The 19306-nt window shown below is 38.9% G+C and overlaps 1 protein-coding gene across 5 annotated transcripts in view; it reads left to right on the top strand.

Moving 5' to 3' along the window:
* The window catches only part of SSUH2 (ssu-2 homolog), a 157719-nt gene that overhangs the window by 100112 nt on the left and 38301 nt on the right, over positions 1–19306 (top strand). Inside the window, exons 2-3 of one of the 5 annotated variants that reach the window (XM_056804574.1) lie at positions 204–821; positions 4348–4423. The exons of 1 other annotated variant lie outside the window; for it this stretch is intronic. Coding sequence is in view for 2 of the 4 variants with exons in the window: in XM_007500147.2 (XP_007500209.1) it covers positions 10191–10218 (28 nt within the window). In the remaining 2 variants the exon portion in view is untranslated. Of the gene's footprint in view, positions 1–203; positions 822–4347; positions 4424–5482; positions 10219–19306 lie in introns of those variants that run through there. 3 more of the 5 variants (XM_007500145.2, XM_007500147.2, XM_001374960.4) reach the window with 3 other exon arrangements.

The following is a 19306-nucleotide window of genomic DNA, read 5'->3' as shown; positions in this document are numbered from 1 at the left end:
GTGAGATCATGGACAAGTTGCTTAATCGCTTTGAGATTCAATTTCCTCATGTTTAAAATGGGCATCCTAATGCCAGCTCATGGAGTGGTTGTGAAGAAAGTACCTTGTAAAGCTTAGCACACCATGGAAATGACATTATCATTGAACTATGCTCCAATTATGGTGTCAGGAGGAGAAAATGATTTCCTGCTTTCATTACTTAGCTTTTCAGATGTTTGCAGCAAGAACAAGATTCTAGCCCAAAGCACGAAGTAATAGAGAGCTTCCTCAGAGACCGATAGGGCTACTCCCCTGAAACATCTGACAATTGGAGGTACTTTGCACCCAGTCTTAATCAGCCTGTGGCACAATGCCTACAGACAGCAGCACGAGCCTTTAAAGATCTCCATAGAACGTGTCCAACTTTCTGTATGTGAGGGATAGTCATCGACGGAGAGTGAGCCGAGCCTAGAATTATAAAACGAGAGGAAAATGGGCTAGATGGCTTTTGGAACATGGCAAAACGGTTTGATGAACTCCAAGTTTCCCCACAGAGCAAACCCCCATCTTTTCAATACAAACATTTTTACCAGACCTGGAATGCCATTGCCTTAGAAGAACTAAGGCTGCATATCACACACGGAGACAATAGGAGGACCCATGGCCACTGTGAACAAGTGACAACATAGGACCCATTAGGAGCTCTGGAGAAGAATAATTGTAAAGAATTCCATCAAAGAATTCTATGACAGAGAGATGGACATGTCACGTGGCAAGAGTGAGAATGGCAAAGCCCTTCTGTCGTATCCTGGAAATGTTGAGAGAAATGGAAGAATTCCAAGGTAGACTTTCTTTTTCGATTCTGAGAATATTTTATTTTTTTTTCTTCAATTACATGTAAAAATAATTTTAACCTTAATTTTTAAACACATTTGAGCCAAATTGTCCCTGTCTTATCCTCTTTCATTCCCCACTCCCTTCCCTGAGATAGCAAGTAATCTACTACAGATTTTGCATGTGCCATAAGATAAAACATTTTCCCATGTTAGTCATTTTGTAGAAGAGAAATTGAACAAAAATGTAGACAAAAATGAAGAAAGTGAAATATAGTATGTTTTAGACTGCATTCAGACTCCATTACTTTGGAGGCAGATAGCATTTTCCATTTTCTGGCAAACTTTTGGAAGAACATGGGTGTGAGTTGCCTAGGATGGGAAGGCATAGATAAATTGCATCTATATCTTTAGAGAGAAGAGCAAAATGGATGAGATCATGAATCCATTTGACTATCTGAGAGTGATCATTTCCACAAACACTCCAGTAATCTGTGTAAATAGAAATGCTTCTATAGAGCCACAGTGATGCCTTGTTACTAGCAAGTAGATATAGATTGGACTAGATAACTTGCAAGGTTCTCTCCAACTTGGAAACCTTTTAATTCTATGAATTTCTGAATAATAAACAGACTTTCTAAATATTCAATCAAACAGTGAGCCAGTAAGAAAAAGTATTCTCATTCAGTGTGGGATCTACATATCTTGCCTATTTTCTGATATACTAATAAAAATGATCATTATGGCCTGTAGGCATCCCTATAACTTTGAGAAGCTACTTTTTTGACCTATTGAATGTAAAAAATGGCCTGGCTCTGCCTCCCAGATTTTCCAGGTACTCCCTCCATCTTCACACAAACTGTGTTCAATCCTGCCCATAATCAGACCTGAGAGCCTGACTCTGGAGGGATCAACATTTCTTTTTGGCCTTTATGCTATCTCCAAATTGAATCTTAGGTATAGTTTATGACTAGGTCTTCCTGGAGACAATTAAAATGGTTTTCTTCTGCAAAGATATTCACTATATAATGTAAGTACTGGGCATCGAACAGCTTTGGGTTTACCCACCACATGGAGGACTCAGAAGCGTTCATAAAGAAATTTCAGAAAAAATAATTTTATTTGACTCCCTCAGATGGTAAGGACCTATTGTGGAATTGATAAACACATTTTCCAGTCTCCTTAGATTTGCACTATCTGATTAGCTCACAGCAATAATGTGGAGTGTCGATAAGGTCAAGATGGCAAACCAGTCTTTTTACTTACTGGTGGTCCTCTTCTGAGAAGTAGGGAAATTGATTCCCCTGATTGTTAGTGCCATCCCTCCGAAACTTCCTTTTATTTAACTACTTTCTATATATTTGTAATTTTTACCTATTTGCTTTACATTTATGCGCTATATATATCATCTAGTTGTCCATCCATGACTCTCTCTCTCTCTCTCTCTCTCTCTCTCTCTCTCTCTCTCTCTCTCTCTCTCTCTCTCTCTCTCTCTCTCTCCTTCAGTAAAGGAATTCATTAAATTGATGAGGGATTCCTTTGACCAACCCTTTGACCAACTATATATAGTTGTATATGGTTATACAACTATACTCCCATTTGTCAAATGCCTTAAGGTTTATAAAGGTCTTTCTAGTGGTATAGTAGCTAGAACGTCAATTTTGCAGCCAGAAAGAACAGAGGTCAAGTCTAAACATCTGAAACAGGTTGGCTATGTGACCCTGGGCAAGTTATTTAACCTCTTGGAGTTCTAGGCAACACTCTAAAACTATAAGTTACAGAGAAGATAGTCCTGGCCTTTGTTAGTAAAATGGACTGTCCTCACAATGAAATTGTCAACAACAGTGAAATCATGGGGCCTATTCCTATGCCTGTTTTACAGGTGAAGAAATTGAGGCTCAATCAGCCAGTCAATTAGCTTTTATTAAGTATCTCACTGTGTCAGGTCTGTGCTAAATACTGAAAGGCTCAGAGAAAGGCCAGGACTTTCCTCATTTTTTTCAGAGCTGTGATTCAAAGCAAATTCTCTTGACTCCAGGTGCTATACCCCACATCTGTCAATTTCTCAAATGATAATAGAATAACGATATCTTGTGGTTCTCAGAATGACGACTTTATAAGTGGTCAAGCCAGGGAAGCTGACCATACCTTATATTTATTAAAAATTACTTTTCTCCTAGCAAACTCTACATAATTTATAATTGAGGAGCACGGTAAAGTGAAATTGTCCTCCATATGTTGAAAGCTAATGACTTCATGCCTTTTGACATTATTATATTATTATATATTATATATATTATTATGTATTATATATATTATATATAATTATAGTTTCAGGAATGCTAAATCCATTCTTGGTCCCCATTACTCCTCCCAATCTGGCCAAAGCATTTTATATAAATGTGAGGAACAATGTTGATATTGTTCTAATCTTTCATTCTATTTTTTTAAATAATGAAAAAACTGTCTCCAGAATACTGTATTTTGGAGTCTGTCCACATAGATGTATTGTCTTCTTTAATCAGTGGGAGAGCACCCAATTCACAAGAGAGTCAAAATACACTTCTAACTCCCTATATTTGAGTGGCACTTTGGATGGCCTGCCCATATTCTAGTCTTTTACTAGCCACAGTAAGTGGATTTTTTTTGCCAGTCTATGCAAATTTGAGTAATACTAAATATCATTAGAGTTCAAAAGAGAGATAAAAGTGTAGCTATTGTAACCATCTTAATTATCTGAATGTTGTCCAGCCATGAAATTTGGAACATTGAACAAAATAATATGTTTTTTAAAAATTTAATACGATAACTTCATCTAATTACCTATAATCTAATTGGAGATAAAAGAGGGCATATTTATTTCCAGTGATCTATACAACATCATCACCTGCTTCAATTTAATTTTAGTAGAGATTGAACAGAGTAGGCGGTTATATAACTGCATTGCTGTGAATGCAGATTTTATGTAATTGATTGTGAAGTCTTGCATTTGTTGTTAACAAGAATCAAAGAGCTATAGGTCGTAAAAGCTGGAAGGTCCTGAAGAACTGAACTGTTCCTAGACTCTCCTTTTAGCAATGGGAAAAGAGGGACCCAGAAAGAAGAGGTAACTTCTTCGACTTCAAAGTTCATAGAATTTCTAAGAGTCTGCTTCCCTTGTAATGAGATCCTTAACTACATTTTAATATTCTTTGCAAATAGGTTAGTAATAAATGCAGTGCAACCAAATTTTGTGTGTTGAGGTAGCTCTGAGTTGTTCTAGGATAGAGCAAATGGAAATGGGTGAGGCAAACCTATCTCATTCCTGCCTTGACTGCAGAGGCTCCATGATGCATTCTTTATTTTGCATGAGCCCTAGGTTCATTATACAGACAATTAATTAATTAATTAATTATCTAGAGGTACATTAACTTTAAATGACTTATTTAAAGTGAATAGATTATGGATGCTCCTTCCAGCTTTTTTAGAGTTCTAACACTTGTATTAACAAGATCACCTTTTGTAAGTTGCCAAAGTAATTATACTTTCCTTGTAGATATAAAGTAGGAATGTGAAGACAGGAAGATCTGGGTTCAGATTTCATATCCAACAAGAACTAACTGAGAGTCTGAGTAAGTCATTTAATATTTTTATGAGTGTAAGATTTTTCATAAGGGTTAACTGATATCATGCATGTAATTTGCCAAATTTAAAGTATAGTTTATTTTTATATTTCAGTATTGTAATTTTGTTGGAATTCCCATCCTGACGGTATATTGAAATCCTTCTGTGATAGCTCCATTGATGTATAGAGCTTGCCAACTGCTTTACTGACATGATCACATTTGATAAAATTCTGTTGGTATTATTAATCCCATTTTACAAATGAAGAAGCTTATGCTGAAAGAGAAGAGATTTGCTTACGGACATAAATCTATTAAGAGCCAAGGGCAAGATTTGAACCTAGGTCTCTCTTGGCTCTATGTCTAGCCCCTATTTACTATGCATCTTTGTCTCTCAAGCAGATACTTTTCATTGGCAATGGCTAATCCTATAGGTGGGCTTGAAAAGTTGCTGTGACTGGACTATTTATCCCTCTGAATCCAATGGAAGGTAAACGTCTTGAAGGCAAGGACTACTTCAATTTTGTCTTTGTATTTCAAAAGTGCCTGTCACAGTATTGGGAATATTGTAGGCCCTTACAAATAGCTTGTTCGGTTCTATTGACAAATCTCTGAATTTAATTGGGGTGATTTTTGGACAATAAACATATACAACCTGTGGAGAGCTTGTAATCAATAAATATGTATTAATTGCCTCTTAAGTGCCAGGCACTCTGCTAAGTCCTGAGGATGTAAAACTGAAACTGTGTGTGTGTGTGTATGTGTGTGTGTGTGTGAGAGAGAGAAAGAGAGAGAGAGACAGAGAGAGAGAGAGAATGAGAGACAGAGAGAGATTGGCAGGTCCAGTAGCCATTAGCTTTTAAAAAACTAAAAAACCTTATCTTTCTTCTTAGAATCAATATTTTGTATTGGTTCCAAGGCAGAAGAATGGTAAAGGCTAGGCAATGGGGATTAAGTGACTTGCCCAGGATCACAGTAATAGCATCCAGTTTGTATATACACACACACACTTATATCTATCTATCTATCTATCTATCTATCTATCTATCTATCTATCTATCTATCTATCTATCTATATCTTAACATTTAGTTAAGTGCTTTACATGTATAGCATATCCATTTTACAGATGTTAAAACTAAGGTTGAGAAGTTAATTGACTTTCCTATGGCCACACAGCTAGTATGATCTAAGGGAACTCAAAGTTCAACCCTGTGTCCATTATAGTACTCGTCAGATTCTTAATATTTTAGAGGTAGAAATACCAAAAGTTGGCAACTGGTTGGATTTGGTGTTGGGGAGAGAGAATAGTCACAATGAATGCTAATACTTGAACTTCAGTGCCTGGAGAATAGTGATGTCATTAATTAAAATGGGGAGGCTAGTCCAGAAGGCTGGATTAGAAGGGAAGATGATAAGTTTTGTTTTGGGCTTGCTGATTTTGGAAAGTCAACAGAGGAACCAGATGGAGATAGGTCAGAACTGGAGATAAAGATTTGTGAGTCATATGAATAGAAGTGATAATTGGAGTCATTCAAATGGGTGAGATCACCAAGGGAGAGAGCTTAGAGAGAAGAGAAGAACAGTTTTTCCATGTGTGACAATCCACATGATATTAATGGAAGTATTGATGAAAATATCATGGAATCACTGAATTAGATGGAGCTTTACCTATCATTGAATCCAATTTTTAACCCCAGGAATTCCTCATACACCAAGCTTGACACCTTGGGCAGGTATCTTCATAAGGAAGTCTCCTCCATTTTGAGGCAGTTCCATTAAGGGGAAAATTGCTGCTTATAAATTAAGCTGAATTCAGTCTCCTTGAACATTTATTAATTCATTGATTTGATTCAAGTTTTCTAGAGCATCAAAGAACAAGTTATTTCCTTCTTCCACATAATAAATAACTCAAGATATTTTAAGCCAGTTATTTACCACAAGGCTTCTCTCTTCCAGGCTAAACATTCCTGGTTCCTTCAATTGTTTCTTGTATTAGGCTTTCCAGACATATTTCTATCATGGTTAGCCTCTTCTGGATAAACTCCAGCTCATCAATACACCTCTTAAATTGTGGATTCTTGTAATAGATCATAACTATCCTAGTGTATTCATTCATTCAGTCATTAGTTTTTAAAAAATCTTACCTTCCTTCTTAGAATTGGTATTATGTATTGGTTCCAATGCAGAAGAGTGATAAGGCCTAGGTAATGGAGGTTAAGTGACTTGTCCAGGGTCACACAGTTAGGGAGTGTCTGAGGACAGATTTGGACCCAGAACTTCCCATCTCTGTGCCTGGCTCTCAATCCACTGTTGTCTAGTTGCCCCCAAGCCATTAGTTTTAAGGGGAATGATGATAAAAATGTTTATCCCATAATACTTGGCTAATAGAGAACATCTAAAGGAATATAAATGAAGTGAAATATCATTTATTAAGTGCTTCCTGTGGACAAAGCACTGGGCTCAATTCCGAGTATGCAAATTAAAAAAGCAAGATCAGTCCCTGCTCTCAAGAAGCTCATATTCTAATGAGGGAAACCATAGAGACAGGAGTTGTCAGCTGCAAAGCAGATGGAAAGGCCCCATGGTCCTTCGGGTATAGCAGCAAAGCAGATGCTAATGTATCTTTTTAATGCTATTTCTATGATAAAACTATGTTAGTTTGGAGGTAATTATTATTTGACGGTGTTAAGAATATCCTTTTTTTGGCCAACAGTGACTACAGCTCTCGAGGAGGTAGGGGCTCTCGTCATTTAGGGGCAAGGTCACCACCAGGCCCAGTGAGATGAGCGTGTCCTTTTTCTTGGACACCCTACTTTTTATCAATACTATCCATGTTTTGGGACCATCACAGCATGCTGTCATTTCACTGAACCTTCAGTTCATTACTTTTGCTTTTTAACTTCCTCTTCTCTCGTCTTTTTTATGTAATGAGTTTCAGACAAACCTGATGAGGTCATTTCTCCACCAAGGCAGGTTCCTGGGTCATAACTATGGGAGATGGGTTGGAAGCAGGGCTAATGGACTAGAGCGCATTGTCAGACCTGGGCTTTGGGGCTTACCTGCTCATCTATGGCAACTGGAGATCCATTGTCCCACTGAGCGCCTTGTCACTTTACCTAGGTTGGCTTTCCTGTCAGTCCTTGCAAGTTGTGGTCATCGTTGGTGGTGGGGATAGTGGCCCTCTGCTTCACAGGGGTTAAAAGAGTTGGACGTGACTGAAAGCAGCCGAGTCACAACCAAAATAATAAATAATGGCTCAGGTCACAATTGAATACTGATGACCCTAAAACAGCCATGGTAGACCTGGGAGTAGCCAAGTGAGTGGTATCCATTCATTCGTACATTCAGAAGACATTTTTTAGGTGTCTCATATCCAATTCACTATGAAGGGTTCTGGGGAGCCATAGAGATGATAAGAGATGATTTCATGAAGCTCATCTTTAGTAGGGGAGAGCTAAGCCATATGTTCAAAAATGGGTAATTAGAAATGATAAATTCATATAAAGAATATAGCATACTAAGAGATGAGATGAGTGAGATGTAATTGTCCGCTGGGGATAGACTAGGATGAAAATGAACTCTGTCCTAGACACTGTGCTTGTATTAACAACGCCGGTGCTTTAAGGCAATTGTGTCGCACCATTGACTCATTGGACCTTTAGTTCATTATCTGCATGTTTTAAAGGACTTTCTCTCTCTCTGTTTTTCACATAGTAAATTGCAGGCAAACATTTTTGCCTTTCAGAATGCAGTAAAGAGGTAATGATTTCATCTTGCTGTAGTTAAACTGCAGATATGCTCGTACATATTTATATTAGCCTTCACATATATAAGCATCTATCTATATTTAGTCTTGTTGCTATGGATACAGAGATAAGAAGGCTGGACATGATGGCTTTCATGTATACGCTTTTAAACTTCCATCCATCATTCTAGCTGCCATTGTTTTCCCTCTCAATGTTGACACAATAATGAGATTGAGAAGAATAACAGCTAGTTTTAAGTAGTTTATTTAGCTAACCAATCATGGAGACCCATTAACGGGAATTAAGTCACCCTGCAATATTTAAGGTATTTGCCTTCAAATTATTGTTTTTTTTATTATCATTATTGCAGTTGCTATTTTAAAAACATGTAGTGAAAACAGAATAAGATAATTTTTACCCAGCAGCTTGAGCCATGTTCTAGATGGCAACAGCTTGCTGCAAACATTAGGCAAATAAAATGCTGGCCTGGGTTTCTCAAATCAATCACCGTCCGGCAGTCACTAAACCTTCCCCATGGTGTTAGAGTAGGCTCTAGAAGGTAAAGTAGAAAATTCAGGCCACGATAGATCAACTGTGCTGTTTGGGGGAATCACGTCCTTGGAACAAAGTTAGGCAAGAAGATCTCTGAATTGTCTTCTATTCATATGATTCTAAGACTTAGAGTTGAAAGAGGTTAGTGCCATTGTGCTCAGCCTTGGTCATGCCCTATCTGGAATGCTGTGTTTTCTATGATGCCAGAGCTTAATGAAGGCATTGATAAATCATAGCATTCAATGAAGGGTGACAAGCAAGATGAGCTTCAGGAACATGACAGGCAGTTCTTGGTTGAAGCAATTGAGTATGTTTAAATTAGGCAAAAGAAGACTTACAGGGGAAATGCATGTTTTCTTTAAATATTTGAATTCCTCTAGCCATGATTGAATAAATGAATGAATTAATAAATTCATACAGCATTTATTAAGTTCTCATTAGTTCTTATTCTTTGTTAAGCCCTCTGATAGATTCTAGGAGTTCTAATCCCCCCAATAAATGCCCTTGGGGGGCTTTCATTCTAATAGGAGGAAAGAATACATGTAAGGTAGGGATGGCATAGCAGCCTAAGTTTGCTCCCATTCAGCCATCCCCATCAAGACAACTCAATATTTTTAGGAAAATTCCCAAGGTGATTATTCACATACAGTCTTGTACAATTCCTTCTATTGGTATTCTGGACTCTTTTTCCTATCCTTTACTATTATATATAAGGAAGAAATGTGAATTAGGAATGGCACAGAAGTCTTTCTAATCCTGACCTAGACACAAACCTTGGACAACTCATTTCCTTTTTCTGGACTCATTTCCCCATATGTAAAATGGAGTCAGCTACTCTGACCTTTAAGTTCTACCTCTGAGACTCCATGTCTTATCTCCCCCATTCGATTACAAAAATAGCTGACATTTATGTAGTGCTTTAAAATTGGAAAAGGGCTTTAAGAATATTTTCTCATGGGAATCTCATAACAACATTGTGATGTCAGCACTGTATATATTTTTGTACCCATTTTATGGATGAGGAAATGGAAGATCACATTAGACTTATTCATGATCACACAGCTAATATCTGTTAAAGGTGGACTTTAAAAGCCAAGCCTCTCCTGATTCCAAATCCAGCCTACTATTCAACATTGCTTCTTCTTTGGAGCACAGACTGTTTCTTTAATTACTTTTTTGTTCCCATTCCCTAGGGTCTCGTGGTGTAGGGCTTTGCCCAGTGTAGGGGCTCCATAAATATGTGTTAATGGCATAGGAAACAGCTTTGGACTGAATTATAGTTGGAGAGTTTTTTTTAATGTTTTTCTTTGCTGTATTCAAATTGGGTAACAATAGGCAACTTGGGACTTCCAAAGTGTCCGGCTCTGACTTTTGAATGGGAGGGGCCTCGTGGATGGTCTTTCCCAACCCGTGCCTTGGCACTGTCAGAGAAACTTGTATTCTGTGACTGATACTGTCTTCATCTGATGTCTTGGCCATGGATGGAGAACAGAATGAAGAAGACAGTAAGTAAAGAAAGCTTACAGACACCCACAGGCCTTCCTGATGGATGACAATAGTGCTGGGGCTTATGTCTAGTCTCAATAATTCAATGATTTCTGGGTTCAGAATTGGGTATTTTAAAGTCCACTCTAATATTCCTGCCCACAGGCAGGTCATGGAGGAGTATTCTCTGGCTTCCTCTCATTGTATGAAGGAAGTTTATTGGTTTCAGGGTGTGCATTAATTCAGCTTCTGTCTGGGCAAGGGAGAGACATTAGTGTTGTATTATGTCTGCTTCTTCCTAGCTTTTGACCCTACCCTTTGGCTTTCTCTTTGCTTAATTTCTTTAGTTTGTAGAAGTATGTTTTCCTGAAGGCTGGGAGCCAGGCGTCCTTATTTTAATCAAATGTATGTCTTGGTCTAAAAAGCTATTCATTTTAGAAAACTGGCAGGAAAGATCTCTCATAGTCATCTTCTGCCTCTCTAGAAGGGCTCCTGCCTAAGGTAGCACATGATATATGGCCTGGATGACCTCATCCTGTCACGAACAGGATAGAAATAGAATTTGATCTGGGAGCTATTTAAGTTATGTATAAGAAGGGGGGTGGGGAGGGAGTGTCCGAGGACGGTAGATTGAATGTCTTGTCAAAAAAATCTGGAGTTAGGGTTTGATTTGAGATTTGGGATGTCAGAATGGTTTGGTGGATAATGAACTGGTCTACGAGTCAGGGAACCCAAGTCCTACTCCTGTCTCTTAGAGGAGCAAAGATGTAGAACTAGAAATCATCGTTGAGGCCATTGAAGTCCAATTCTTTTATTTTGCACTTGAGGAGGCCAAATCTTAGATAAGACTTGATCCATGTTACATAGGTGACTGAGTTAGGATTATAGCCCAGATTTGTATAGAATGTTTCATGTTATCTGCTTTGATCCTCACAACATTACTATAGCCATTTTATAGATGAGGAAACTGAGGTAGATAGAGATTAAGTGACTTGCCCAGGGCCACAGAGCCAGTAAGTATCTAAGGGAGACCAAATCTTCCTCATTCCAAGTCCAGTATTCTATCCACTATTCAACTTTAGCTTCCCCAAAGCTTCAAGATCAGCTTCCCCCCGACACCCCCATTGTACCATGCTTCTTGGCCATCCTGAAGACAGGAGCAACTCAGTATATGTTTTTTGAATTTAACTCACTGTGTGGCTTTCAACAAGTCACTTTAATGTTCCTCACTTGCCCAATGGAAGGGTCAGCCTGGATGATGCTGAAAGTTTCAGCATTCCAGGTCAGAGGTCACCCCTCAATCTAACCCCCTCATTTTGTAAATAAACAAACTGAGGCCTGAGAGGTTCAATGCTTTATCTCTTCTTCTGCTCTAATATTCTGATTCTCTGAAGACCTTCTATTTCAGGTTTAAAGTATGGCGTGAAGTACAAAGGATCTCAGCTCTTGAATTGGAAGGAATCCTTTTACGAGTGAGAAATCGAATGACTTAAACAAGACCATACAGAGATTAAGTGAATTCACTCCGACCCAGGAGAAAGATGACTGTCGGTCGTCTGTGGAATTATTGTGCATTGTTAGAAAAAAGGGAGGCGTACTGAAGCCTACCTTAAAGGCTAGCTTCATTACATGAGTCTTTTTAACATATAGTTATGTTTGGAGGCCATGATTAGACTTGATGGTTATTGAATCATACTACTACTAATAGCTCTCATGAATAGAGCACTTAGATGCCAGGCACTGTGCTAAGCCCTTCACAATTATCATCTCTTTTGAAACTGAAGACCGGAATGTAGGATCTTGCTGTTATTGTGTCCTACGGAACGTCACCGTATAAGTTTATTTCCATCTTGCCTTTGCATCTCTGTTATCTTGCACAGCATCTTGCACATAGTGAGTACTCACTAAATGCTTTTTGAATTGAATGCACCTTCATTAAATGTGATTGCCATAAGATATCAACAGAAAATAAGTAGTAATTAGTTTTCACAGCTTCCTGGAATTCCTACTTCTTTCCTCATTTTCTCCTTTATTGCTGTCATAAATAATAATCAAGACTATGCCCCATTGGGTCTTGAGATGAATTTGCTAATAATGTAGGAAGACAATTGAGACAATAGCTTTGTATCATTATTATGCTAACTGTGGCAAAACTGTGCAATGGACTGGGGAGTCAGAGGACCTGAATCCCTTATTACTTGTGTGACCTTAGACAAGTCACTTAGCCTTTCTGAATGTTGAGTCTCATCTCTAAGGAATACTGACATTCTTGGCAAATAATAGCCTAACTTTTGCATGGAGATTTCCAGTGAGCGTGAACTTTCCATGGCAGTCCATTACCCTTTGGAACAACTCTAATTATTAGGGAGATTTTCGTTATATCTTTTTGTATCCTGAGTTCCTCATCTGAGTTTGACTGGATGGCTTCTATGGGACCTTGTAGTTCTAAATCTGTGATGCTACGATGGCTGGATCATTAATAATTCCTTAGAGGGAAAGTAGAAAGTATTTCTCTCTTTCAAATTCTAAGAACTAATAATTGTGAACTAAAACCATGCTGGGACCACAAATTTTTATTTTTTTTTATTAAAAAAAATGAAGCTTGTTCTCAGACTTTTTGTGATCTCTTTCTGATCTTCTAAACATGTCTCTTTGGGGGCAGCTAGGTTTGTCAGTGGAGAGAGCACCAGGCCTGGAGATGGGACCTCCTAGCTGTGAGACTCTGGGCAAGTCATTGAATGCCAGTTGCCTAGCTCTTACTGCACTTTTGCCTTGGAACCAGTTTGTGGTGTCAATTCTAAGATAGAAGATAAGGATTTAAAAAATAAAAATATAAATGTTTCTAGAATGCGACTCTAATTTGGATGCCATGATGAAGGCTAATATCATTTTATATCATAATACCATGTTTTGGGGGGGCTTATACTGTTAAGGCAAATGAATTTTTAAAGTCTTTGCATTCCAAGAACAGACTAATATAGTCCATCTTAAGAGTATCTTTTACGTTCATTCAAAATCATCGCTGACATACCACACTGTAAGTTTGTAGAAAGCTTTATAAATATTCTCTTATTGGGGCCTCGTATCAGCTCTCCAAGATGAGCATTATAGATATTACTATTCTCATTTAGAGCAGTTAGGTGGTACAGTGGATAGAATGCTGGGTCTGGAGCCAGGTCTTTCCGAGTTCAAATCTGGCCTCAGACACTTTCTGGCTGTGTGACCCTGGGCAAATCACTCAATTATGTTTACCCCAGTGCATCATGTGTAAAATGATCTGGAGAAGGAGATGGCAAACCACTCTAGTATCTTTGCAAGAAAACCTCAAAAGAGGTCCACAGAGTCAGACATGACTGAAATAATTGACCGATAACAAAAATAAATTGATCTGTGAATCATTTGCATAGAGATGATCATTGAACCTGAGGACTAAGTGGTAAATGATAGGGGTGGGGGAAAAGGGAAAAAGACCTACTCACTTCAAGTTAGTGGGATGACATAGATCACATATTGGGCTTAAGAGACTGTAAAGAAGTGGTCAGATAGGTAGGAGGAGAACCAAGAGAGAAAAGAGTCACAAAAGTGGAGAATAAATGAATGGGTGGATGGATGCATGAATGAATGAATGAAGAACACATTGATTAAGAGCTTACTCTATGCAAAACACTTTACTAAATGCTGGGAATTTCTACTAAAAAAACCAGAGAAAATCCCTGCTCCCAAGGAACTCCCTATATAACGGGAGATGCAATGGGTACAGGGAGGTTTAGCTTCCAGATTATATGTCTATAGGAGTTGTTTCTGGAGATGCTGACTTAAGGCAGTGGGAGCAGAGTATACCTAGGAGGGGGAGTCATCAACAGTGTCAAATGCTGCAGAGAAGTTAAGAAGGAGAAGAATTAAGAAAAGGCCATTTGATTTGTCAATTAAGAGATTATTGGTACCTTTAGAGAGAGTAGTTTCATGTGAATAAGGTCAGAAGCCAGATTCAGAGGGTTCAGAAGAGTGAGATGAGAGGGAATAGATGCATTGAGTATAGACAACTTAAAAAATACATTTTATGAGAAGAGGAGAGATACAGTCGTGGTAGATGGTGAGCATGGTAGAATCTAATGATTTTCCCTCAGAATGGGAGACTTTGGTGTCTGTAGGTGGCAGAAACTAGTAAGTAGAAAGTGAATAAAGATTAAAGAGAATAGGGATTATTATGAGGGCAATTCAGTATAGAAGGGGGAAAAGAAGACAAGTTCAATTTGAATTTCAGCAAATTAAGTCTTCATTTTGCCTTTTAATTGGCTTCAAGTCTGCTTTTATCTTTCCATGAAATGAGATGACAGTCTCAATTTTTATAGCATTTGAATATAAAGTAGATGGTTTTAAATAATACTTATATTGACCTAGCATTTAAAGATTTTTGTTAGAGGGTGATTAGACCTAAGATTTCCTTGGTATAAGGGATTCTCTCTGAGGAATAGCTTTCTCTCTTTGTACATTAGCACTGGAGAGTAGGAAGAACATTAGAAACTCTACCATGAAGTAAGTTAGCATTTATTAAGCATCTACTGTTAGCTCAAGAAGGCAAAGCTACAATTTATTGTCACAGAGAACTGTCTAGGCATTGAGAAATAAGGGCCTTGTCCAGGGTAGAGGCAGGATTTGAACCCACATCTGACTGAGACCATCTCCATTCATGATACTTTACCCCATTCATGTTAAGATTTACCAATTATATACCTCCCTAAAAGGTAAGTTGTATAATTATTACTATTTCCATTTTGCAATTGAAGAGATTGAGTTACACATGCTCCCACAGCTAATCATTTGTAGAACTACTGAGCTTTGAATCCAAGACTTCTGACCCTAAGACCTGCACTAGTCACACCATACGATGCTATCCTGCAGTTTTTATATGGCAGAAGTATGAGGTGAGGCATTGACCCAACAAGAGGTATATTATTATTTCCAATTAGCGTTTGCCATTGTTTTAGCAATGCATTGGACTTGAGCTGGGTGCCCTCATTTAATCTATATTTCCCCTTTTCATTTAAAAATGGATTAACCTCATTTTCTGGTCTTTCATGTGGAGAGACATGATCAGTTACAATCAGCCTTTATTAATAAGGACTATGTGTTTCAGGGACATACAGAAATATGGGAGTTGGAAGGGACCTCTGATCATAGTCCCTTTAATCCTACCCAAGAATCTACTTCTTGATATCTTTGTCAAGCAATAGTTTAACTTCTGCAGGGAGATTTCTAGTGAAGGTGAATTTTCTTAGTCAATTACCCGTTAAGATGCCTGCTTATTAGGAAGATTTTCATTATGTCTGGCAGATAATTCATTTCACTGCAGCTTCTATCCATTGCTTCTAGATCTGTCCTCTTCGGTCAAAAAGAATGTCAAACGATTCTTTCATTGTTTCAAGTACTCGGAGACAACTATTATTTACCCCACAGGTCTTATTTTTTTCGGGCAAAACATCCTAATTCTTTTCAAATTATCCTCATATGGTATGGCCTTAAACCCTCAAACCCCTCAAACCTCCTGTAGTTTGCTTATGTCTTTCCTAAAATCTGACACTATAAACTGATAGCAGCATTCCAAATGAGGTTGGACTGGTCCCTGTACAGTGGGACTATCACCTCCCCTGTTTTGGTCCTGCCGTATGTAGCCTGTTAGCCCTAATATCACATTGGTCTTTTTCCTTTTTTGTGTGTGGCTGTTGCATCACATTGGTGACTTCTTTTTTTTCTTTTTTCTTTTTTTAAAAAACCCTTACCTTCCATCTTGGAGCCAATACAAGGCAGAAGAGTGGTAAGGGCTAGGCAATGGGGATCAAGTGACTTGCCCAGGGTCACACAGCTGGGAAATGGCTGAGGCCAGATTTGAACCTAGGGCCTCCCATCTCTAGGCCTGGCTCTCAATCCACTGAGCCACCCAGCTGCCCCCCACATTGGTGACTTCTATCAAGCTAGCTGGTCACTAAAATCTCTCTCTCTCTCTCTCTCTCTCTCTTTATATATATATATATAAACCCTTACCTTTGATTTTAGAATCAATATGAAGTATCAGTTTCAAGTAACGACTAGGCAATTGGGGTTAAGTGACTTGCCCAGGGTCACACAATTGGAAGTATCTGCCCAGGATGCCTAATTTTTTTTTAAGACAAACTGCTACTAACCATTACTCTCGCTTGTACTTGGGAAATTGATATTTTGATCCCATATAGGACATTCTCCTGTACCACAGTGTTTCAGTCTCTGTGTACAATGTTCTCCTGGTTCTGCTCCTCTCACTCTGCATCACTTCCTGGAGGTTGTTCCAGTCTCCATGGAATTCCTCCACTTTATTATTCCTTTTAGCACAATAGTATTCCATCACCAACATATGCCACAACTTGTTCGGCCATTCCCCAACTGAAGGGCATCCCCTCCTGTTCCAATTTTTGGCCACCACAAAGAGCGCAGCTATGAATATTCCATTTCCTTTTTTGGGGACAGGACTGCTTCATTAGTCCACCAGGAGAATGCTATAGCTATTAATTATCTAGATTTCTAATAGAGTGCTGGGCCTGTAGTCAGCAAGATCTGAGTTCAAATCTTGCTTCAGACACTTACTTGCTGTGTGACCCTGGCAAATAATTCAAACATGTTTGCCTCCGTTTTCTTATCTGTAAAATGAACTGGCAAAGGAATGGCAAACCTTGGTAGTATCTTTGCCAAGAAACCCAAACGGGGTCACAACTGCAATGATTGAGCAGCCACACCTAGAGTTTAGTGAAGTTTGACATTCTGTTCTTTAGAACAAGCTGCAGAGCTGTGGGTAAGATAGTAGAAAAGAAAGGTGCCTTGTCCGTGCTTTGCCCTGTTCTGCTTAATGTTTCTATCAGTGATATGAACAAAAGCACAGAGAGTGGGTTTATCCCATTTGCTGAGGGCTCACAACCAGACGAGGTGGTTAACATTTGGAATAAAGGAATCAGGATCTGGAAAGATCTTAACAGACCATCCTACATAGGAGAACTGTTTGAAAGGAGTAGAAATATTTGCTTTGGAGAAGAGAAGAGTTAAGGCAGGTCACACTAACTGTATTCAAGATGACTTCAAGGTTCGAAGAAGGGCTGTTAGGTTGGAATTGCTCTGGTTAATCCCGTGGAAAGAAGCAGGAACAGTGGTTAGACACAGACAAGTCAAACTGAGACTTGATGCAAGGAAGAGCTTCCAGTCAATAAGAAATATTTTAGCAGGGGGCAGCTGGGTGGCTCAGTGGATTGAGAGTCAAGCCTAGAGACGGGAGGTCCCAGGTTCAAATCTGGCCTCAGCCACTTCCTAGCTGTGTGACCCTGGGCAAGTCACTTGACCCCCATTGCCTAGCCCTTACCACCACTCTTCTGCCTTGGAGCCAATACACAGTATTGACTCCAAGACGGAAGGTCAGGGTTTAAAAAAGAAGGAAAGAAAGAAAGAAAGAAAGAAAGAAAGAAAGAAAGAAAGAAAGAAAGAAAGAAAGAAAGAAAGAAAGAAAGAAAGAAAGAAAGAAAGAAAGAAAGAAAGAAAGAAAGAAAGAAAGAAAGAAAGAAAGAAAGAAAGAAAGAAAGAAAGAAAGAAAGAAAGAAAGAAAGAAAGAAAGAAAGAAAGAAAGAAAGAAAGAAAGAAAGAAAGAAAGAAAGAAAGAAAGAAGAAAGAAATACTTTAGCTACAAACAGGCTGGGCTATGTAGTTCAATCCACTGCTGAACAAAATAAGCCATCATCATATCCCTGACCAGCAGCCTTATAGGATTGGGCTCAATGGCTTCTGAGGTCCAATCCATTCTAATAAGCATGCATGAAGCAACATTATGTGGGGATTGGGGATACAAAAAAACAACCAAAAATAATGCCTGCCCTCAAGGAACTTAGATTTCCCTCTGAGGATAAACTATGGAACCAGATGAGTGATCATTTGGAATTGAGAGGCCATAAAGAACTGGGGAGAGATGAGGGGAAGTCAGAAAAGGCTTCTTAGAGGAACCAGAAGGTGAATTTAGCCTTGGATTAAGCCAGAGAAGCAGAGGGGAGAAGAGTATGCTGTCCAGATGGCAGGGGTGGTCACAGCGAAGGCATGGAGTAGTTTGGGGAAAAGGAGATCAGATTGGCATTGGACCTTGGTGTATTTGAGAGGGATTACTGAAATATGAAAGAGGCCAACAATAGGCCAGAGTCAGAATGCAAAGGCTGATTATAAAAGCCAACCATAGGAGAATTTTTTTATCCTTAAGGCAGTATGGAACCAAAAAACGTTATTAAGGAGAAATGACGAGCCTTTATTCCTTCCAACTCTGAGATTCTATGAGGTGCTAGATAGCCTGGGACTGCCTCAGAAGCTAGATCTGACACATTATCAGGGTCTAGCTTTCTGACAACTAGCAAATGACTTCATCTCAGGGCTTCAATTTTTCATTATCTAGAAGATAGAGATAGACCCTCTCCTGCCCTCCTCACTGGGTGGTTGTGGAGATCCAAGAAGGAAATGAAGATGAACCTGTCTTGAAAAGTACAAGGGGCTACACACAAGGAAAATGCCATTTTGATTATAATTGTTATGGCCCAAGGGCTCTGCCCTTCTGTGATCCTGGCAGGATAGTTCCCTGGGACAGGGGAGCTGGGGTAGATAGCTTTCAAATCTCCTGAGATGCAGGAGGGAAGGATGATGGGGCTGCAGCGTTCCTTTGGAGTAAGGGAACCTCAAAACTTGCACAATGAGGAACAAGTGACATTGTTCTGCCCAGATGGCTTTGTTCCATTCCATTCCAGAAACGGCACATTTCTATTTCTGTTTCAAGTGTCTGATTTTCATAGGTACAATCATGGAGAGATTAATTTAGCCTCCCAAAGAATTGAAAATGCCTTGCATAAAACAAGCTGATGGGTTAGTGCTGCGTGCCGCCCACTTCTCATTCTTTCTCTTCCTGCTGTTTTGAGCAAAACATTATGACCAGATGGCATTTTTATGCTCTCCAACCTCTGATTTGAATATGCATCTTAGTAATGGTGCAAGGTGAGGGGTCACAGGAGCTATAAGAAGGCCCTTGATTTTTCTGTTCCAAGGCTATGCTGATTGTCTCAG

The sequence above is a fragment of the Monodelphis domestica genome, chromosome 7 (genome assembly GCF_027887165.1).
Source record: "Monodelphis domestica isolate mMonDom1 chromosome 7, mMonDom1.pri, whole genome shotgun sequence".
NCBI lineage: Eukaryota > Metazoa > Chordata > Mammalia > Didelphimorphia > Didelphidae > Monodelphis > Monodelphis domestica.
Note: the sequence above shows the minus strand (reverse complement) of the source record. Positions and strands in the feature narration are given on the sequence as shown.